At 41.7% G+C, this 22,241-nt stretch overlaps 1 protein-coding gene across 1 annotated transcript; it reads left to right on the forward strand.

Moving 5' to 3' along the window:
* The first annotated feature begins 11,557 nt into the window (after positions 1-11,557).
* Positions 11,558-21,679, forward strand: LOC142398480 (uncharacterized). The gene is made up of 2 exons (XM_075482482.1): positions 11,558-12,951; positions 21,593-21,679. The coding sequence occupies exon 1, from the start codon at positions 11,842-11,844 to the stop codon at positions 12,475-12,477; it is 636 nt and encodes a 211-aa protein (XP_075338597.1). The 5' UTR covers positions 11,558-11,841; the 3' UTR covers positions 12,478-12,951; positions 21,593-21,679.
* Positions 21,680-22,241: the final 562 nt, after the last annotated feature.

Genomic DNA, 22,241 nt, shown 5'->3' on the forward strand with positions numbered 1-22,241 from the left:
TTATGTCCCCAGCTGTAATGTTATGTCCTCAGCTGTAATGTTATGTCCTCAGCTGTAATGTTATATCCTCAGCTGTAATGTTATGTCCCCAGCTGTAATGTTATGTCCTCAGCTGTAATGTTATATCCTCAGCTGTAATGTTATGTCCTCAGCTGTAATGTTATGTCCTCAGCTGTAATGTCATGTCCTCAGCTGTAATGTCATGTCCTCAGCTGTAATGTTATGTCCTCAGCTGTAATGTTATATCCTCAGCTGTAATGTTATGTCCTCAGCTGTAATGTTATGTCCTCAGCTGTAATGTTATATCCTCAGCTGTAATGTTATGTCCTCAGCTGTAATGTCATGTCCCCAGCTGTAATGTCATGTCCTCAGCTGTAATGTTATATCCTCAGCTGTAATGTCATGTCCTCAGCTGTAATGTCATGTCCTCAGCTGTAATGTTATGTCCCCAGCTGTAATGTCATGTCCTCAGCTGTAATGTCATGTCCTCAGCTGTAATGTTATGTCCTCAGCTGTAATGTTATGTCCTCAGCTGTAATGTCATGTCCTCAGCTGTAATGTTATATCCTCAGCTGTAATGTCATGTCCTCAGCTGTAATGTTATGTCCCCGGCTGTAATGTTATGTCCTCAGCTGTAATGTTATGTCCTCGGCTGTAATGTTATGTCCTCAGCTGTAATGTTATGTCCTCAGCTGTAATGTCATGTCCTCAGCTGTAATGTCATGTCCTCAGCTGTAATGTCATGTCCTCAGCTGTAATGTCATGTCCTCAGCTGTAATGTTATATCCTCAGCTGTAATGTCATGTCCTCAGCTGTAATGTTATGTCCCCGGCTGTAATGTTATGTCCTCAGCTGTAATGTTATGTCCTCGGCTGTAATGTTATGTCCCCGGCTGTAATGTTATGTCCTCAGCTGTAATGTCATGTCCTCAGCTGTAATGTCATGTCCTCAGCTGTAATGTCATGTCCTCAGCTGTAATGTCATGTCCTCAGCTGTAATGTCATGTCCTCAGCTGTAATGTTATGTCCCCGGCTGTAATGTTATGTCCTCAGCTGTAATGTTATGTCCTCGGCTGTAATGTTATGTCCTCGGCTGTAATGTAATATCCTCGGCTGTAATGTCATGTCCTCGGCTGTAATGTTATGTCCTCAGCTGTAATGTTATGTCCTCAGCTGTAATGTTATATCCTCAGCTGTAATGTTATGTCCCCAGCTGTAATGTTATGTCCCCAGCTGTAATGTTATGTCCTCAGCTGTAATGTCATGTCCTCAGCTGTAATGTTATGTCCTCAGCTGTAATGTTATGTCCCCGGCTGTAATGTTATGTCCTCAGCTGTAATGTTATGTCCTCAGCTGTAATGTTATATCCTCAGCTGTAATGTCATGTCCTCAGCTGTAATGTCATGTCCTCAGCTGTAATGTCATGTCCTCAGCTGTAATGTCATGTCCCCAGCTGTAATGTCATGTCCTCAGCTGTAATGTTATGTCCCCAGCTGTAATGTTATGTCCTCAGCTGTAATGTTATGTCCTCAGCTGTAATGTTATGTCCTCAGCTGTAATGTCATGTCCTCAGCTGTAATGTTATGTCCCCAGCTGTAATGTTATGTCCCCAGCTGTAATGTTATATCCTCAGCTGTAATGTTATGTCCTCAGCTGTAATGTCATGTCCTCAGCTGTAATGTCATGTCCTCAGCTGTAATGTCATGTCCTCAGCTGTAATGTTATATCCTCAGCTGTAATGTTATGTCCTCAGCTGTAATGTCATGTCCTCAGCTGTAATGTCATGTCCTCAGCTGTAATGTTATGTCCTCAGCTGTAATGTCATATCCTCAGCTGTAATGTCATGTCCTCAGCTGTAATGTTATATCCTCAGCTGTAATGTTATGTCCCCAGCTGTAATGTTATGTCCTCAGCTGTAATGTTATGTCCTCAGCTGTAATGTTATGTCCTCAGCTGTAATGTTATATCCTCAGCTGTAATGTCATGTCCTCAGCTGTAATGTCATGTCCTCAGCTGTAATGTCATGTCCTCAGCTGTAATGTTATGTCCTCAGCTGTAATGTTATGTCCTCAGCTGTAATGTTATGTCCTCAGCTGTAATGTTATGTCCCCAGCTGTAATGTTATGTCCTCAGCTGTAATGTTATGTCCTCAGCTGTAATGTTATGTCCTCAGCTGTATTGTTATGTCCTCAGCTGTAATGTTATGTCCTCAGCTGTAATGTCATGTCCTCAGCTGTAATGTTATGTCCTCAGCTGTAATGTCATGTCCTCAGCTGTAATGTCATGTCCTCAGCTGTAATGTTATGTCCTCAGCTGTAATGTTATGTCCTCAGCTGTAATGTCATGTCCTCAGCTGTAATGTCATGTCCTCAGCTGTAATGTTATGTCCTCAGCTGTAATGTCATATCCTCAGCTGTAATGTTATGTCCTCAGCTGTAATGTTATGTCCTCAGCTGTAATGTCATGTCCTCAGCTGTAATGTCATGTCCTCAGCTGTAATGTTATGTCCTCAGCTGTAATGTCATATCCTCAGCTGTAATGTTATGTCCTCAGCTGTAATGTTATGTCCTCAGCTGTAATGTTATGTCCTCAGCTGTAATGTTATATCCTCAGCTGTAATGTTATATCCTCAGCTGTAATGTTATGTCCTCAGCTGTAATGTTATGTCCCCAGCTGTAATGTTATGTCCTCAGCTGTAATGTTATGTCCTCAGCTGTAATGTTATGTCCTCAGCTGTAATGTTATATCCTCAGCTGTAATGTTATGTCCTCAGCTGTAATGTTATGTCCCCAGCTGTAATGTTATGTCCTCAGCTGTAATGTCATGTCCCCAGCTGTAATGTTATGTCCTCAGCTGTAATGTCATGTCCTCAGCTGTAATGTTATGTCCTCAGCTGTAATGTTATGTCCTCAGCTGTAATGTCATGTCCTCAGCTGTAATGTCATATCCTCAGCTGTAATGTTATATCCTCAGCTGTAATGTCATGTCCTCAGCTGTAATGTTATATCCTCAGCTGTAATGTTATATCCTCAGCTGTAATGTCATATCCTCAGCTGTAATGTTATGTCCTCAGCTGTAATGTCATATCCTCAGCTGTAATGTTATATCCTCAGCTGTAATGTCATATCCTCAGCTGTAATGTTATGTCCTCAGCTGTAATGTTATATCCTCAGCTGTAATGTTATATCCTCAGCTGTAATGTCATATCCTCAGCTGTAATGTCATGTCCTCAGCTGTAATGTTATATCCTCAGCTGTAATGTCATGTCCTCAGCTGTAATGTCATGTCCTCAGCTGTAATGTTATGTCCTCAGCTGTAATGTTATGTCCTCAGCTGTAATGTCATGTCCTCAGCTGTAATGTCATGTCCTCAGCTGTAATGTTATGTCCTCAGCTGTAATGTCATGTCCTCAGCTGTAATGTTATGTCCTCAGCTGTAATGTCATATCCTCAGCTGTAATGTCATGTCCTCAGCTGTAATGTTATATCCTCAGCTGTAATGTTATGTCCTCAGCTGTAATGTTATATCCTCAGCTGTAATGTTATGTCCTCAGCTGTAATGTTATGTCCTCAGCTGTAATGTTATGTCCTCAGCTGTAATGTTATGTCCTCAGCTGTAATGTTATGTCCTCAGCTGTAATGTTATGTCCCCAGCTGTAATGTCATGTCCTCAGCTGTAATGTCATGTCCTCAGCTGTAATGTCATGTCCTCAGCTGTAATGTTATATCCTCAGCTGTAATGTCATGTCCTCAGCTGTAATGTCATGTCCTCAGCTGTAATGTCATGTCCTCAGCTGTAATGTCATGTCCTCAGCTGTAATGTCATGTCCTCAGCTGTAATGTTATATCCTCAGCTGTAATGTCATGTCCTCAGCTGTAATGTTATGTCCTCAGCTGTAATGTTATATCCTCAGCTGTAATGTTATGTCCTCAGCTGTAATGTTATGTCCTCAGCTGTAATGTTATATCCTCAGCTGTAATGTCATGTCCTCAGCTGTAATGTCATGTCCTCAGCTGTAATGTCATGTCCTCAGCTGTAATGTTATATCCTCAGCTGTAATGTTATGTCCTCAGCTGTAATGTTATGTCCTCAGCTGTAATGTCATGTCCTCAGCTGTAATGTCATGTCCTCAGCTGTAATGTCATGTCCTCAGCTGTAATGTCATGTCCTCAGCTGTAATGTCATGTCCTCAGCTGTAATGTCATGTCCTCAGCTGTAATGTCATGTCCTCAGCTGTAATGTTATGTCCTCAGCTGTAATGTTATATCCTCAGCTGTAATGTTATGTCCTCAGCTGTAATGTTATGTCCTCAGCTGTAATGTCATGTCCTCAGCTGTAATGTTATGTCCTCAGCTGTAATGTCATGTCCTCAGCTGTAATGTCATGTCCTCAGCTGTAATGTTATGTCCTCAGCTGTAATGTCATGTCCTCAGCTGTAATGTCATGTCCTCAGCTGTAATGTCATGTCCTCAGCTGTAATGTTATGTCCTCAGCTGTAATGTCATGTCCTCAGCTGTAATGTTATGTCCTCAGCTGTAATGTTATGTCCTCAGCTGTAATGTCATGTCCTCAGCTGTAATGTCATGTCCTCAGCTGTAATGTCATGTCCTCAGCTGTAATGTTATGTCCTCAGCTGTAATGTTATGTCCTCAGCTGTAATGTCATGTCCTCAGCTGTAATGTTATGTCCTCAGCTGTAATGTTATGTCCTCAGCTGTAATGTTATGTCCTCAGCTGTAATGTCATGTCCTCAGCTGTAATGTCATGTCCTCAGCTGTAATGTCATGTCCTCAGCTGTAATGTTATGTCCTCAGCTGTAATGTCATGTCCTCAGCTGTAATGTCATGTCCTCAGCTGTAATGTCATGTCCTCAGCTGTAATGTCATGTCCTCAGCTGTAATGTCATGTCCTCAGCTGTAATGTTATGTCCTCAGCTGTAATGTTAAGTCCCCAGCTGTAATGTTATGTCCTCAGCTGTAATGTTATGTCCTCAGCTGTAATGTCATGTCCCCAGCTGTAATGTTATGTCCTCAGCTGTAATGTCATGTCTCTGGATAAAAGCGTCCGCTGAATGCAGAAACATAAACACAGTCTTTCTTTATCCTGACCTGGAAACACTAAAATCTGAGTTCTACTCTTTAAACGTGTGCAGGAAGCCGCTGATGAGAAGAGAGGGAACAGATTCCTGCTGCTCACCTGTCCCCACATTTAACATCCCAACATCCCAACAGAAGCCTCTGGTGCTGCTGGGTGTGTGTCTGACCTCAAAGCTGCTGCCGGAGTGCTGGCTGTCCGGGTCGGCGCTCTTCTCCTCCCATATCAGGCTCACCTGGTGGGGACAGAAGCGTGTTGACACCCTGCATCAAACAGCAGTCAACTCGAGCAGGGGCTCTTCAGTCTCACCTGGTTCTGCCCCTCTCTGATCCTCAGCGGCGTTGGCGTCTCAGGAGCCGACCTCAGCAGCGCTCTGACCTTCTGTTGGACTTCTGAGGGCGTCCTGAACACAGCAGCATTGTTTCAGTTCGGACCCGGTCTGAGAGAAGCGTTCACACGGACAGAACCAGAGCGGCCACGCACCTGCTGCTCAGGCCGCAGTGCATGCAGCCGATGGAGCCGTGTTTCAGGGAGCAGACGGGCGTGGAGGTGAGCGCCGGACGCTGGAACATCACATCCTCCACTGCACTCAGGCTGAAGAGCTGCGACATACACACACAGCAGATCAGCTGGAGGTCACATGACCAGGTTTCAATCTGTCTGCGGTGGTCCTCACCTCAGAGGGAGAGGTCACAGCTCCCGCAGCGCTGCTTCTGCTCCAGGAGGAGGAGTCCAGGAAGGAGGCGTCTTCATCAGTGGTGACCTGCGGCTCCTTCACACCTGGAACCTGCAGACAGCAGCAGCCTGTCACCGCCCTGAAACACCCCCCCCCCCCCCCCCCCCTCTCTGGTGGAAATGTTCTGCTGTCAGCTGCTCTGAGGAACATGCATCTTCCATCCAGCAGCAGCCTCAGAGGATATCAGAGCCCAGTGGATGAACTCTATCTGAGGCTAATGTTCCAGCAGAGTTAGCTAAAGACTGTGGATAAACTCTATCTGAGGCTAATACTCCAGTAGAGTTAGCTAAAGACTGTGGATAAACTCTATCTGAGGCTAATGTTCCAGCAGAGTTAGCTACAGACTGTGGATGAACTCTATCTGAGGCTAATGTTCCAGCAGAGTTAGCTAAAGACTGTGGATGAACTCTATCTGAGGCTAATGTTCCAGCAGAGTTAGCTAAAGACTGTGGATGAACTCTATCTGAGGCTAATGTTCCAGCAGAGTTAGCTAAAGACTGTGGATAAACTCTATATGAGGCTAATGTTCCAGCAGAGTTAGCTAAAGACTGTGGATAAACTCTATCTGAGGCTAATGTTCCAGCAGAGTTAGCTAAAGACTGTGGATAAACTCTATCTGAGGCTAATGTTCCAGCAGAGTTAGCTAAAGACTGTGGATAAACTCTATATGAGGCTAATGTTCCAGCAGAGTTAGCTAAAAACTGTGGATGAACTCTATCTGAGGCTAATGTTCCAGCAGAGTTAGCTAAAGACTGTGGATGAACTCTATCTGAGGCTAATGTTCCAGCAGAGTTAGCTACAGACTGTGGATGAACTCTATCTGAGGCTAATGTTCCAGCAGAGTTAGCTAAAGACTGTGGATAAACTCTATCTGAGGCTAATGTTCCAGCAGAGTTAGCTAAAGACTGTGGATGAACTCTATCTGAGGCTAATGTTCCAGCAGAGTTAGCTAAAGACTGTGGATGAACTCTATCTGAGGCTAATGTTCCAGCAGAGTTAGCTAAAGACTATGGATAAATTCTGAGGCTAATGTTCCAGCAGAGTTAGCTAAAGACTGTGGATAAACTCTATCTGAGGCTAATACTCCAGCAGAGTTAGCTAAAGACTGTGGATAAACTCTATCTGAGGCTAATGCTCCAGCAGAGTTAGCTAAAGACTGTGGATGAACTCTATATGAGGCTAATGTTCCAGCAGAGTTTGCTAAAGACTGTGGATAAACTCTATCTGAGGCTAATGTTCCAGCAGAGTTAGCTAAAGACTGTGGATAAACTCTATATGAGGCTAATGTTCCAGCAGAGTTAGCTACAGACTGTGGATGAACTCTATCTGAGGCTAATGTTCCAGCAGAGTTAGCTAAAGACTGTGGATGAACTCTATCTGAGGCTAATGTTCCAGCAGAGTTAGCTAAAGACTGTGGATAAACTTTATCTGAGGCTAATGTTCCAGCAGAGTTAGCTAAAGACTGTGGATGAACTCTATCTGAGGCTAATGTTCCAGCAGAGTTAGCTAAAGACTGTGGATGAACTCTATCTGAGGCTAATGTTCCAGCAGAGTTAGCTACAGACTGTGGATGAACTCTATCTGAGGCTAATGTTCCAGCAGAGTTAGCTACAGACTGTGGATGAACTCTATCTGAGGCTAATGTTCCAGCAGAGTTAGCTAAAGACTGTGGATAAACTCTATCTGAGGCTAATGTTCCAGCAGAGTTAGCTAAAGACTGTGGATAAACTCTATCTGAGGCTAATGTTCCAGCAGAGTTAGCTAAAGACTGTGGATGAACTCTATCTGAGGCTAATGTTCCAGCAGAGTTAGCTAAAGACTATGGATAAATTCTGAGGCTAATGTTCCAGCAGAGTTAGTTAAAGACTGTGGATAAACTCTATCTGAGGCTAATACTCCAGCAGAGTTAGCTAAAGACTGTGGATAAACTCTATCTGAGGCTAATGCTCCAGCAGAGTTAGCTAAAGACTGTGGATGAACTCTATATGAGGCTAATGTTCCAGCAGAGTTTGCTAAAGACTGTGGATAAACTCTATCTGAGGCTAATGTTCCAGCAGAGTTAGCTAAAGACTGTGGATAAACTCTATCTGAGGCTAATGTTCCAGCAGAGTTAGCTAAAGACTGTGGATAAACTCTATCTGAGGCTAATGTTCCAGCAGAGTTAGCTACAGACTGTGGATAAACTCTATCTGAGGCTAATGTTCCAGCAGAGTTAGCTACAGACTGTGGATGAACTCTATCTGAGGCTAATGTTCCAGCAGAGTTAGCTAAAGACTGTGGATAAACTCTATCTGAGGCTAATGTTCAAGCAGAGTTAGCTAAAGACTGTGGATAAACTCTATCTGAGACTAATGTTCCAGCAGAGTTAGCTAAAGACTGTGGATAAACTCTATCTGAGGCTAATGTTCCAGCAGAGTTAGCTAAAGACTGTGGATAAACTCTATCTGAGGCTAATGTTCCAGCAGAGTTAGCTACAGACTGTGGATAAACTCTATCTGAGGCTAATACTCCAGCAGAGTTAACTAAAGACTGTGGATAAACTCTATCTGAGGCTAATGTTCCAGCAGAGTTAACCAAAGACTGTGGATGTGCAGCAGCTACTTTTCATCCCACTGTTTTAAAAACTTGGTCCAGTTCAACGCTGGACTGAAGACAGTGAGCCACAAAGAGGGATCAGTTCCAACTCTCAGAGCTTGAACTTCAGAGCAGGGAAATGGAAGCATCTGCAGCAGCTAACGCTAACAGCTTAGCTAATGAAGGTAACGTACACCAGCTTCTAAGGAGTTATTGCTGTTGCTTTAGCGGCAGCTAATGCTAACAGCTTAGCTAATGAAGATGACGTACACCAGCTTCTAAGGAGTTATTGCTGTTCCTTTAGCAGCAGCGAATGCTAACAGCTTAGCTTATGAAGGTGACGTACACCAGCTTCTGAGGAGTTATTGCTGCTCCTTTAGCAGCAGCGAATGCTAACAGCTTAGCTATTGAAGGTGACGTACACCAGCTTCTAAGGAGTTATTGCTGTTCCTTTAGCAGCAGCTAACGCTAACAGCTTAGCTAATGAAGGTGACGTACACCAGCTTCTAAGGAGTTATTGCTGTTCCTTTAGCAGCAGCTAATGCTAACAGCTTAGCTAATGAAGATGACGTACACCAGCTTCTAAGGAGTTATTGCTGTTCCTTTAGCAGCAGCTAACGCTAACAGCTTAGCTTATGAAGGTGACGTACACCAGCTTCTGAGGAGTTATTGCTGCTCCTTTAGCAGCAGCGAATGCTAACAGCTTAGCTAATGAAGATGACGTACACCAGCTTCTAAGGAGTTATTGCTGTTCCTTTAGCAGCAGCTAACGCTAACAGCTTAGCTAATGAAAGTGACGTACACCAGCTTCTGAGGAGTTATTGCTGTTCCTTTAGCAGCAGCTAACGCTAACAGCTTAGCTTATGAAGGTGACGTACACCAGCTTCTAAGGAGTTATTGCTGTTCATTTAGCAGCAGCTAACGCTAACAGCTTAGCTAATGAAGGTGACATACACCAGCTTCTAAGGAGTTATTGCTGCTCCTTTAGCAGCAGCTAACGCTAACAGCTTAGCTTATGGAGGTGACGTACACCAGCTTCTAAGGAGTTATTGCTGCTCCTTTAGCAGCAGCTAACGCTAACAGCTTAGCTAATGAAGGTGACGTACACCAGCTTCTAAGGAGTTATTGCTGTTCCTTTAGCAGCAGCTAACGCTAACAGCTTAGCTTATGAAGGTGACGTACACCAGCTTCTAAGGAGTTATTGCTGTTCCTTTAGTAGCTGCTAACGCTAACAGCTTAGCTTATGAAGGTGACGTACACCAGCTTCTGAGGAGTTATTGCTGTTCATTTAGCAGCAGCTAACCCTAACAGCTTAGCTTATGAAGGTGACGTACACCAGCTTCTAAGGAGTTATTGCTGCTCCTTTAGCAGCAGCTAACGCTAACAGCTTAGCTAATGAAGGTGACGTACACCAGCTTCTAAGGAGTTATTGCTGCTCCTTTAGCAGCAGCTAATGCTAACAGCTTAGCTAATGAAGGTGACGTACACCAGCTTCTAAGGAGTTATTGCTGCTCCTTTAGCAGCAGCTAACGCTAACAGCTTAGCTAATGAAGGTGACGTACACCAGCTTCTAAGGAGTTATTGCTGCTCCTTTAGCAGCAGCTAACGCTAACAGCTTAGCTAATGAAGGTAACGTACACCAGCTTCTAAGGAGTTATTGCTGCTCTTTTAGCAGCAGCTAACGCTAACAGCTTAGCTAATGAAGGTGACGTACACCAGCTTCTAAGGAGTTATTGCTGCTCCTTTAGCAGCAGCTAACGCTAACAGCTTAGCTAATGAAGGTGACGTACACCAGCTTCTAAGGAGTTATTGCTGCTCCTTTAGCAGCAGCTAACGCTAACAGCTTAGCTAATGAAGGTGACGTACACCAGCTTCTAAGGAGTTATTGCTGCTCCTTTAGCAGCAGCTAACGCTAACAGCTTAGCTAATGAAGGTGACGTACACCAGCTTCTAAGGAGTTATTGCTGTTCCTTTAGCAGCAGCTAACGCTAACAGCTTAGCTAATGAAGGTGACGTACACCAGCTTCTAAGGAGTTATTGCTGTTCCTTTAGCAGCAGCTAACGCTAACAGCTTAGCTAATGAAGGTGACGTACACCAGCTTCTAAGGAGTTATTGCTGCTCCTTTAGCAGCAGCTAACGCTAACAGCTTAGCTAATGAAGGTGACGTACACCAGCTTCTAAGGACACCTGGGACACCCTGACAGACACAGCTGGGACACCCTGACAGACACAGCTGGGACACAGCTGGGACACCCTGACAGACACACCTGGGACACCCTGACAGACACAGCTGGGACACCCTGACAGACACACCTGGGACACCCTGACAGACACAGCTGGGACACCCTGACAGACACACCTGGGACACCCTGACAGACACAGCTGGGACACCCTGACAGACACATCTGGGACACCCTGACAGACACAGCTGGGACACCCTGACAGACACAGCTGGGACACAGCTGGGACACCCTGACAGACACACCTGGGACACCCTGACAGACACAGCTGGGACACCCTGACAGACACACCTGGGACACCCTGACAGACACACCTGGGACACCCTGGACACACCTGGGACACCCTGACAGAAACACCTGGGACACCCTGACAGACACAGCTGGGACACTGACAGAAACACCTGGGACACCCTGACAGACACAGCTGGGACACCCTGACAGACACAGCTGGGACACCCTGACAGACACACCTGGGACACCCTGACAGACACACCTGGGACACCCTGACAGCCACACCTGGGACACCCTGACAGACACAGCTGGGACACCCTGGACACACCTGGGACATCCTGACAGACACACCTGGGACACCCTGACAGCCACACCTGGGACACCCTGACAGACACAGCTGGGACACCCTGACAGACACACCTGGGACACCCTGACAGACACACCTGGGACACCCTGGACACACCTGGGACACCCTGACAGAAACACCTGGGACACCCTGACAGACACACCTGGGACACCCTGACAGAAACACCTGGGACACCCTGACAGACACACCTGGGACACCCTGTCAGACACAGCTGGGACACCCTGACAGACACACCTGGGACACCCTGACAGACACACCTGGGACACCCTGTCAGACACAGCTGGGACACCCTGACAGACACACCTGGGACACCCTGACAGACACAGCTGGGACACCCTGACAGACACACCTGGGACACCCTGACAGACACAGCTGGGACACCCTGACAGACACACCTGGGACACCCTGACAGACACAGCTGGGACACCCTGACAGACACACCTGGGACACCCTGACAGACACAGCTCAGGGCTCCACATCACCTTTACTGAAGGAAATGAAACTCACCGGCTGCATCAGCTCCACAGACGCTCCCAGCTTGCACATGCTCACAGAGGAGCTGTAACCCGAGGAGGAGGCGGGGCCACAGGCAGAGCACTGATGGGCGGAGTCTCCGTGGTGCTGACACAGGCTCTGGTCGCAGGAGGTGAAGCTGGACTCGTCCTTGAAGCTGGACAGACTGTCGGCCTGTGGGGGAACGGATCAGAGCCGTCACATCAAAGTGCTGAGTCATGGTGGACAGGTGCATGCTGGGTGGAGGAGGACCTTGACGTTGCTGGGGGGGCCGGGGGTCTGGGACGCAGGTCTGGAGGAGGTTTGGAGGTGAAGGACATGCAGGTATCCCTCCTTCTCCACCTTCCTCTTCAGGGTGGAGTTCCAGTGGTTCTTAATGGAGTTGTCGGTCCTGAGGACAGACAGCCAGCGGCGTCACACACCTGTGAACATGCGACTCGCCCCGCGGCGCTCACATCAGCATACCTGCCCGGCAGCAGCTTGGAGATGTCGGCCCAGCGGTTCCCCAGCAGCCGGTGGGCCTGGCACACGATGCGGTCCTCCTCCAGGGTCCAGCTGCTCTTCTTCACCGTCGGGTTCAGGTGGTTGTGCCAGCGCTCGCGGCACTGCTTCCCGTTCCGGGTGTGCAGGTGTTTGGCGATGAGCGACCAGCGCTTCATGCCGTACTTCTGGACCAGCTCCATGACCTGTGGAACAGTGACATCACATCAGTGCCAGCGCTGAGCGGCAGCTGGGAGGCGCTCTCAGGTCAGCACTCACCCGGCGGTCCTCGTCCTGAGTCCAGGGGCCTTTGACCAGCTCTGGGTTCCTGATCTGCTGCCAGCGGCGCTGACACTGCATCTGCGACCTCTGACCCTGACACAGCACAACATGTTCTGCTTGTTCTGTTCTGCTGGTGAATCAGAGGCCACATGTGGACTGACAGTACTCACTCTGAAGTGCAGCGCAACTGAAGACCAGCTGCTGGCTCCCAACTGCTTCACCAGGCGCTGCAGCTTCTCATCCTGAGGAAGGACGCCAGCAGCAGCATCATCATCATCATCATCATCATCATCATCATCAAACAGGTGAGGGGCTGAAGCAGCCGACAGTTACTGACAGTTACCTCCTCTTTTGTCCATCCAGGCTTCTGCATAGACACTCTGGAGAAAAGTCCTGGATCGCCGGATCGACCCTTTGAGCTGAAACTAATAACAGGTGTGTAATAAATGTGTAATAGGTGTGTGACAGATGTGGGATGAATGTGTAATAGGTGTGTGACAGGTGTGGGATAAATGTGTAATAGGTGTGTGACAGCTGTGGGATAAATGTGTAATAGGTGTGTGACAGGTGTGTAATAAATGTGTAATAGGTGTATGACAGGTGTATGACAGGTGTGTAATAAATGTGTAATAGGTGTATGACAGGTGTATGACAGGTGTGTAATAAATGTGTAATAGGTGTATGACAGATGTGTAATAAATGTGTAATAGTTGTATGACAGGTGTGTAATAAATGTGTAATAGGTGTGTGACAGGTGTGGGATAAATGTGTAATAGGTGTATGACAGGTGTGTAATAAATGTGTAATAGGTGTATGACAGGTGTATGACAGGTGTGTAATAAATGTGTAATAGGTGTATGACAGATGTGTAATAAATGTGTAATAGGTGTTTGACAGGTGTATGACAGATGTGTAATAAATGTGTAATAAATGTGTAATAGGCGTATGACAGGTGTATGACAGATGTGTAATAAATGTGTAATAGTTGTGTGACAGGTGTGTAATAAATGTGTAATAGGTGTGTGACAGATGTGTAATAAATGTGTAATAGGTGTTTGACAGGTGTATGACAGATGTGTAATAAATGTGTAATAGTTGTGTGACAGGTGTGTAATAAATGTGTAATAAATGTGTAATAGTTGTGTGACAGGTGTGTAATAAATGTGTAATAGGTGTATGACAGGCGTATGACAGGTGTGTAATAAATGTGTAATAAATGTGTAATAGTTGTGTGACAGGTGTGTGACGTGTAATAAATGTTTAATAGTTGTGTGACAGGTGTGTGACGTGTAATAAATGTTTAATAGTTGTGTGACAGGTGTGTAATAAATGTGTAATAGTTGTGTGAAAGGTGTGTAATAAATGTGTAATAGTTGTGTGACAGGTGTGTAATAAATGTGTAATAAATGTGTAATAGTTGTGTGACAGGTGTGTAATAAATGTGTAATAGTTGTGTTAAAGGTGTGTAATAAATGTGTAATAAATGTGTAATAGGTGTGTGACAGGTGTGTAATAAATGTGTAATAAATGTGTAATAGTTGTGTGACAGGTGTGTAATATATGTGTAATAGGTGTTTGAGAGGTGTGTAATAAATGTGTAATAAATGTGTAATAGTTGTGTGACAGGTGTGTGACGTGTAATAAATGTGTAATAGTTGTGTGACAGGTGTGTAATAAATGTGTAATAGTTGTGTGACAGGTGTGTGACGTGTAATAAATGTGTAATAGTTGTGTGACAGGTGTGTAATAAATGTGTAATAAATGTGTAATAGTTGTGTGACAGGTGTGTAATATATGTGTAATAGGTGTTTGAGAGGTGTGTAATAAATGTGTAATAAATGTGTAATAGTTGTGTGACAGGTGTGTAATAAATGTGTAATAGTTGTGTGACAGGTGTGTAATAAATGTGTAATAGTTGTGTGAAAGGTGTGTAATAAATGTGTAATAGTTGTGTGACAGGTGTGTAATAAATGTGTAATAAATGTGTAATAGTTGTGTGACAGGTGTGTAATAAATGTGTAATAGTTGTGTGACAGGTGTGTGACGTGTAATAAATGTGTAATAGGTGTATGACAGGTGTGTAATAAATGTGTAATAGGTGTGTGACAGGTGTGTAATAAATGTGTAATAAATGTGTAATAGTTGTGTGACAGGTGTGTAATATATGTGTAATAAATGTGTAATAGTTGTGTGACAGGTGTGTAATATATGTGTAATAGGTGTTTGAGAGGTGTGTAATAAATGTGTAATAAATGTGTAATAAATGTGTAATAGTTGTGTGACAGGTGTGTAATATATGTGTAATAAATGTATAATAGTTGTGTGACAGGTGTGTAATATATGTGTAATAGGTGTTTGAGAGGTGTGTAATAAATGTGTAATAAATGTGTAATAAATGTGTAATAGTTGTGTGACAGGCGTATGACAGGTGTGTAATAAATGTGTATTACATGTGTGACATGTGTAATAAATGTGTAATAGGTGTATGACAGGTGTGTAATAAATGTGTAATAGTTGTGTGACAGGTGTGTAATAAATGTGTAATAGTTGTGTGACAGGTGTATGACAGGTGTGTAATAAATGTGTAATAGTTGTGTGACAGGTGTGTAATAAATGTGTAATAGGTGTGTGACAGGTGTATAATAAATGTATAATAGTTGTATGACAGGTGTGTAATAAATGTGTAATAAATGTGTAATAGGTGTGTGACAGGTGTATAATAAATGTATAATAGTTGTATGACAGGTGTGTAATAAATGTGTAATAAATGTGTAATAGTTGTGTGACAGGTGTGTAATAAATGTGTAATAGTTATGTGACAGGTGTGTAATAAATGTGTAATAGGTGTGTGACAGGTGTGTAATAAATGTGTAATAGGTGTTTGACAGGTGTGTAATAAATGTGTAATAGTTGTGTGACAGATGTGTGACAGGTGTATAATAAATGTGTAATAGTTGTGTGACAGGTGTGTAATAAATGTGTAATAGGTGTGTGACAGGTGTGTAATAAATGTGTAATAGGTGTGTGACAGGTGTGTGATAAATGTGTAATAGGTGTTTGACAGGTGTGTGATAAATGTGTAATAGTTGTGTGACAGATGTGTGACAGGTGTATAATAAATGTGTAATAGTTGTGTGACAGGTGTGTAATAAATGTGTAATAGTTGTGTGACAGATGTATGACAGGTGTGTAATAAATGTGTAATAGGTGTGTGACAGGTATGTAATAAATGTGTAATAGTTGTGTGACAGGTGTGTAATAAATGTGTAATAGGTGTGTGACAGGTGTGTAATAAATGTGTAATAGTTGTGTGACAGGTGTGTAATAAATGTGTAATAGGTGTGTGACAGGTGTGTAATAAATGTGTAATAGTTGTGTGACAGGTGTGTAATAAATGTGTAATAGGTGTGTGACAGGTGTGTAATAAATGTGTAATAGTTGTGTGACAGGTGTGTAATAAATGTGTAATAGGTGTTTGAGAGGTGTGTAATAAATGTGTAATAAATGTGTAATAAATGTGTAATAGTTGTGCGAAAGGTGTGTAATAAATGTGTAATAGGTGTGTGACAGGTGTATAATAAAAGTATAATAGTTGTATGACAGGTGTGTAATAAATATGTAATAGTTGTGTGACAGGTGTATGACAGGTGTGTAATAAATGTGTAATAAATGTGTAATAGGTGTGTGACAGGTGTGTAATAAATGTGTAATAGGTGTATGACAGGTGTGTAATAAATGTGTAATAGGTGTTTGACAGGTGTATGACAGATGTGTAATAAATGTGTAATAGTTGTGTGACAGGTGTGTAATAAATGTGTAATAGGTGTTTGACAGGTGTGTGACAAGTGTGTAATAAATGTGTAATAGGTGTGTGACAGGTGTGTAATAAATGTGTAATAGTTGTGTGACAGGTGTGTAATAAATGTGTAATAGGTGTGTGACAGGTGTGTAATAAATGTGTAATAGTTGTGTGACAGGTGTGTAATAAATGTGTAATAGGTGTGTGACAGGTGTGTAATAAATGTGTAATAGGTGTGTGACAGGTGTGTAATAAATGTGTAATAGGTGTGTGACAGGTGTGTAATAAATGTGTAATAGTTGTGTGACAGGTGTGTAATAAATGTGTAATAGGTGTGTGACAGGTGTGTAATAAATGTGTAATAGGTGTGTGACAGGTGTGTAATAAATGTGTAATAGGTGTTTGAGAGGTGTGTAATAAATGTGTAATAAATGTGTAATAGTTGTGTGAAAGGTGTGTAATAAATGTGTAATAGTTGTGTGACAGGTGTGTAATAAATGTGTAATAGGTGTGTGACAGGTGTGTAATAAATGTGTAATAGGTGTGTGACAGGTGTGTAATAAATGTGTAATAGGTGTTTGAGAGGTGTGTAATAAATGTGTAATAGGTGTGTGACAGGTGTATAATAAATGTATAATAGTTGTATGACAGGTGTGTAATAAATATGTAATAGTTGTGTGACAGGTGTATGACAGGTGTGTAATAAATGTGTAATAGGTGTATGACAGGTGTGCAATAAATGTGTAATAGGTGTTTGACAGGTGTATGACAGATGTGTAATAAATGTGTAATAGTTGTGTGACAGGTGTGTAATAAATGTGTAATAGGTGTTTGACAGGTGTATGACAGGTGTGTAATAAATGTGTAATAGTTGTATGACAGGTGTGTAATAAATGTGTAATAGTTGTGTGACAGGTGTGTAATAAATGTGTAATAGTTGTGTGACAGGTGTGTAATAAATGTGTAATAGTTGTGTGACAGGTGTGTAATAAATGTGTAATAGGTGTGTGACAGGTGTGTAATAAATGTGTAATAGTTGTGTGACAGGTGTGTAATAAATGTGTAATAGTTGTGTGACAGGTGTGTAATAAATGTGTAATAGTTGTGTGACAGGTGTGTAATAAATGTGTAATAGGTGTGTGACAGATGTGTAATAAATGTGTAATAAATGTGTAATAGGTGTGTGACAGGTGTGTAATAAATGTGTAATACATGTGTAATAGGTGTGTGACAGGTGTGTAATAAATGTGTAATACATGTGTAATAGTTGTGTGACAGGTGTGTAATAAATGTGTAATAGTTGTGTGACAGGTGTGTAATAAATGTGTAATAGTTGTGTGACAGGTGTGTAATAAATGTGTAATAGGTGTTTGACAGGTGTATGACAGGTGTGTAATAAATGTGTAATAGTTGTGTGACAGGTGTGTAATAAATGTGTAATAGTTGTGTGACAGGTGTATAATAAATGTGTAATAGGTGTGTGACAGGTGTATAATAAATGTGTAATAGGTGTGTGACAGGTGTATAATAAATGTGTAATAGTTGTGTGACAGGTGTATAATAAATGTGTAATAGGTGTGTGACAGGTGTATAATAAATGTGTAATAGTTGTGTGACAGGTGTGTAATAAATGTGTAATAGGTGTATGAGAGGTGTATAATAAATGTGTAATAGGTGTTTGACAGGTGTGTAATAAATGTGTAATAGTTGTATGACAGGTGTGTAATAAATGTGTAATAGTTGTGTGACAGGTGTATGACAGGTGTGTAATAAATGTATAATAGTTGTGTGACAGGTGTGTAATAAATGTATAATAGTTGTATGACAGGTGTGTAATAAATGTGTAATAGTTGTGTGACAGGTGTGTAATAAATGTGTAATAGGTGTGTGACAGGTGTGTAATAAATGTATAATAGGTGTGTGACAGGTGTATAATAAATGTGTAATAGTTGTGTGACAGGTGTGTAATAAATGTGTAATAGGTGTGTGACAGGTGTGTAATAAATGTGTAATAGGTGTGTGACAGGTGTGTAATAAATGTATAATAGTAGTATGACAGGTGTGTAATAAATGTGTAATAGGTGTGTGACAGGTGTGTAATAAATGTGTAATAGGTGTGTGACAGATGTGTAATAAATGTGTAATAGTTGTGTGACAGGTGTGTAATAAATGTGTAATAGTTGTGTGACAGGTGTGTAATAAATGTGTAATAGGTGTGTGACAGGTGTATAATAAATGTGTAATAGGTGTGTGACAGGTGTGTAATAAATGTGTAATAGTTGTATGACAGGTGTGTAATAAATGTGTAAAAGGTGTATGACAGGTGTGTAATAAATGTGTAATAGGTGTGTGACAGGTGTGTAATAAATGTGTAATAGGTGTGTGACAGGTGTGTAATAAATGTGTAATAGGTGTTTGACAGGTGTATGACAGGTGTGTAATAAATGTGTAATAAATGTGTAAAAGGTGTATGACAGGTGTGTAATAAATGTATAATAGTTGTGTGACAGGTGTGTAATAAATGTATAATAGTTGTGTGACAGGTGTGTAATAAATGTGTAAAAGGTGTATGACAGATGTGTAATAAATGTGTAAAAGGTGTATGACAGGTGTGTAATAAATGTATAATAGTTGTGTGACAGGTGTGTAATAAATGTATAATAGTTGTGTGACAGGTGTGTAATAAATGTATAATAGTTGTGTGACAGGTGTGTAATAAATGTGTAAAAGGTGTATGACAGATGTGTAATAAATGTGTAAAAGGTGTATGACAGGTGTGTAATAAATGTATAATAGTTGTGTGACAGGTGTGTAATAAATGTGTAAAAGGTGTGTGACAGATGTGTAATAAATGTGTAATAGTTGTGTGACAGGTGTGTAATAAATGTGTAAAAGGTGTGTGACAGGTGTGTAATAAATGTGTAATAGGTGTATGACAGGTGTGTAATAAATGTGTAATAGGTGTGTGACAGATGTGTAATAAATGTATAATAGTTGTGTGACAGGTGTGTAATAAATGTGTAATAGGTGTGTGACAGATGTGTAATAAATGTGTAATAGTTGTGTGACAGGTGTGTAATAAATGTGTAATAGTTGTGTGACAGGTGTGTAATAAATGTGTAATAGGTGTGTGACAGATGTATAATAAATGTGTAATAGTTGTGTGACAGGTGTGTAATAAATGTGTAATAGTTGTGTGACAGATGTGTAATAAATGTGTAATAGTTGTGTGACAGGTGTGTAATAAATGTGTAATAGGTGTGTGACAGATGTGTAATAAATGTGTAATAGTTGTGTGACAGGTGTGTAATAAATGTGTAATAGGTGTGTGACAGATGTGTAATAAATGTGTAATAGTTGTGTGACAGATGTGTAATAAATGTGTAATAGTTGTGTGACAGGTGTGTGACGTGTAATAAATGTGTAATAAATGTGTAATAAATGTGTAATAAATGTGTAATAGTTGTGTGACAGGTGTGTGACAGGTGTGTGACGTGTAATAAATGTGTAATAAATGTGTAATAAATGTGTAATAAATGTGTAATAGTTGTGTGACAGGTGTGTGACGTTTAATAAATGTGTAATAAATGTGTAATAAATGTGTAATAGTTGTGTGACAGGTGTGTGACGTGTAATAAATGTGTAATAAATGTGTAACAGTTGTGTGACAGGTGTGTGACGTGTAATAAATGTGTAATAAATGTGTAATAAATGTGTAATAAATGTGTAATAAATGTGTGACAGGTGTGTGACGTGTAATAAATGTGTAATAGTTGTGTGACAGGTGTGTGACGTGTAATAAATGTGTAATAAATGTGTAATAGTTGTGTGACAGGTATGTGACGTGTAATAAATGTGTAATAGTTGTGTGACAGGTATGTAATAAATGTGTAATAGTTGTGTGACAGGTGTGTAATAAATGTGTAATAGGTGTGTGACAGGTGTGTAATAAATGTGTAATAGGTGTGTGACAGATGTGTAATAAATGTGTAATAGGTGTGTGACAGATGTGTAATAAATGTGTAATAGGTGTGTGACAGATGTGTAATAAATGTGTAATAGTTGTGTGACAGGTGTGTGACGTTTAATAAATGTGTAATAAATGTGTAATAAATGTGTAATAGTTGTGTGACAGGTGTGTGACGTGTAATAAATGTGTAATAAATGTGTAACAGTTGTGTGACAGGTGTGTGACGTGTAATAAATGTGTAATAAATGTGTAATAAATGTGTAATAAATGTGTAATAAATGTGTGACAGGTGTGTGACGTGTAATAAATGTGTAATAGTTGTGTGACAGGTGTGTGACGTGTAATAAATGTGTAATAAATGTGTAATAGTTGTGTGACAGGTATGTGACGTGTAATAAATGTGTAATAGTTGTGTGACAGGTATGTAATAAATGTGTAATAGTTGTGTGACAGGTGTGTAATAAATGTGTAATAGGTGTGTGACAGGTGTGTAATAAATGTGTAATAGGTGTGTGACAGATGTGTAATAAATGTGTAATAGTTGTGTGACAGGTATGTAATAAATGTGTAATAGTTGTGTGACAGGTGTGTAATAAATGTGTAATAGGTGTGTGACAGATGTGTAATAAATGTGTAATAGTTGTGTGACAGGTGTGTAATAAATGTGTAATAGGTGTGTGACAGGTGTGTAATAAATGTGTAATAGTTGTGTGACAGATGTGTAATAAATGTGTAATAGGTGTGTGACAGATGTGTAATAAATGTGTAATAGTTGTGTGACAGGTGTGTAATACATGTGTAATAGTTGTGTGACAGGTGCGTAATAAATGTGTAATAGTTGTGTGACAGGTGTGTAATAAATGTGTAATAGGTGTGTGACAGATGTGTAATAAATGTGTAATAGTTGTGTGACAGGTGTGTAATAAATGTGTAATAGGTGTGTGACAGGTGTGTAATAAATGTGTAATAGGTGTGTGACAGATGTGTAATAAATGTGTAATAGTTGTGTGACAGATGTGTAATAAATGTGTAATAGTTGTGTGACAGATGTGTAATAAATGTGTAATAGTTGTGTGACAGGTGTGTAATACATGTGTAATAGTTGTGTGACAGGTGCGTAATAAATGTATAATAGTTGTGTGACAGGTGTGTGACGTGTAATAAATGTGTAATAAATGTGTAATAAATGTGTAATAGTTGTGTGACAGATGTGTGACGTGTAATAAATGTGTAATAAATGTGTAATAAATGTGTAATAAATGTGTAATAGTTGTGTGACAGGTGTGTGACCTGCCCTGTCTCACCAGGCCCTGCGGCTCCTGCTGCTCATTTCTGCTGCAGATGAACTCAGACACACTGAACGGCTGCTGCAGAAACACAACAAACAGTGATCAAACTCATAAAGTCATCAAACTCATCACTGACCAATCTGAGACCATCAAACTGGTCATTGATCAGTTTAAGGTTCCAGCAACAGCACTTCTGTAGGTGCTTCCCAGCTCGTCTCTTCTCCCCTTTCAGGCAGTTTGACAACCATTCCCACCCTGGATCCTGTGCCCAGAACTCGCCCTTTCAGGCAGTTTGACAACCATTCCCACCCTGGATCCTGTGCCCAGAACTCGCCCTTTCAGGCAGTCTGACAACCATTCCCACCTTGGATCCTGTGCCCAGAACTCGCCCTTTCAGGCAGTCTGACAACCATTCCCACCTTGGATCCTGTGCCCAGAACTCGCCCTTTCAGGCAGTTTCACAACCATTCCCACCTTGGATCCTGTGCCCAGAACTCGCCCTTTCAGGCAGTTTAACAACCATTCCCACCTTGGATCCTGTGCCCAGAACTCGCCCTTTCAGGCAGTCTGACAACCATTCCCACCTTGGATCCTGTGCCCAGAACTCGCCCTTTCAGGCAGTTTAACCACCATTCCCACCTTGGATCCTGTGCCCAGAACTCGCCCT

The sequence above is a fragment of the Odontesthes bonariensis genome, chromosome 14 (genome assembly GCF_027942865.1).
Source record: "Odontesthes bonariensis isolate fOdoBon6 chromosome 14, fOdoBon6.hap1, whole genome shotgun sequence".
NCBI lineage: Eukaryota > Metazoa > Chordata > Actinopteri > Atheriniformes > Atherinopsidae > Odontesthes > Odontesthes bonariensis.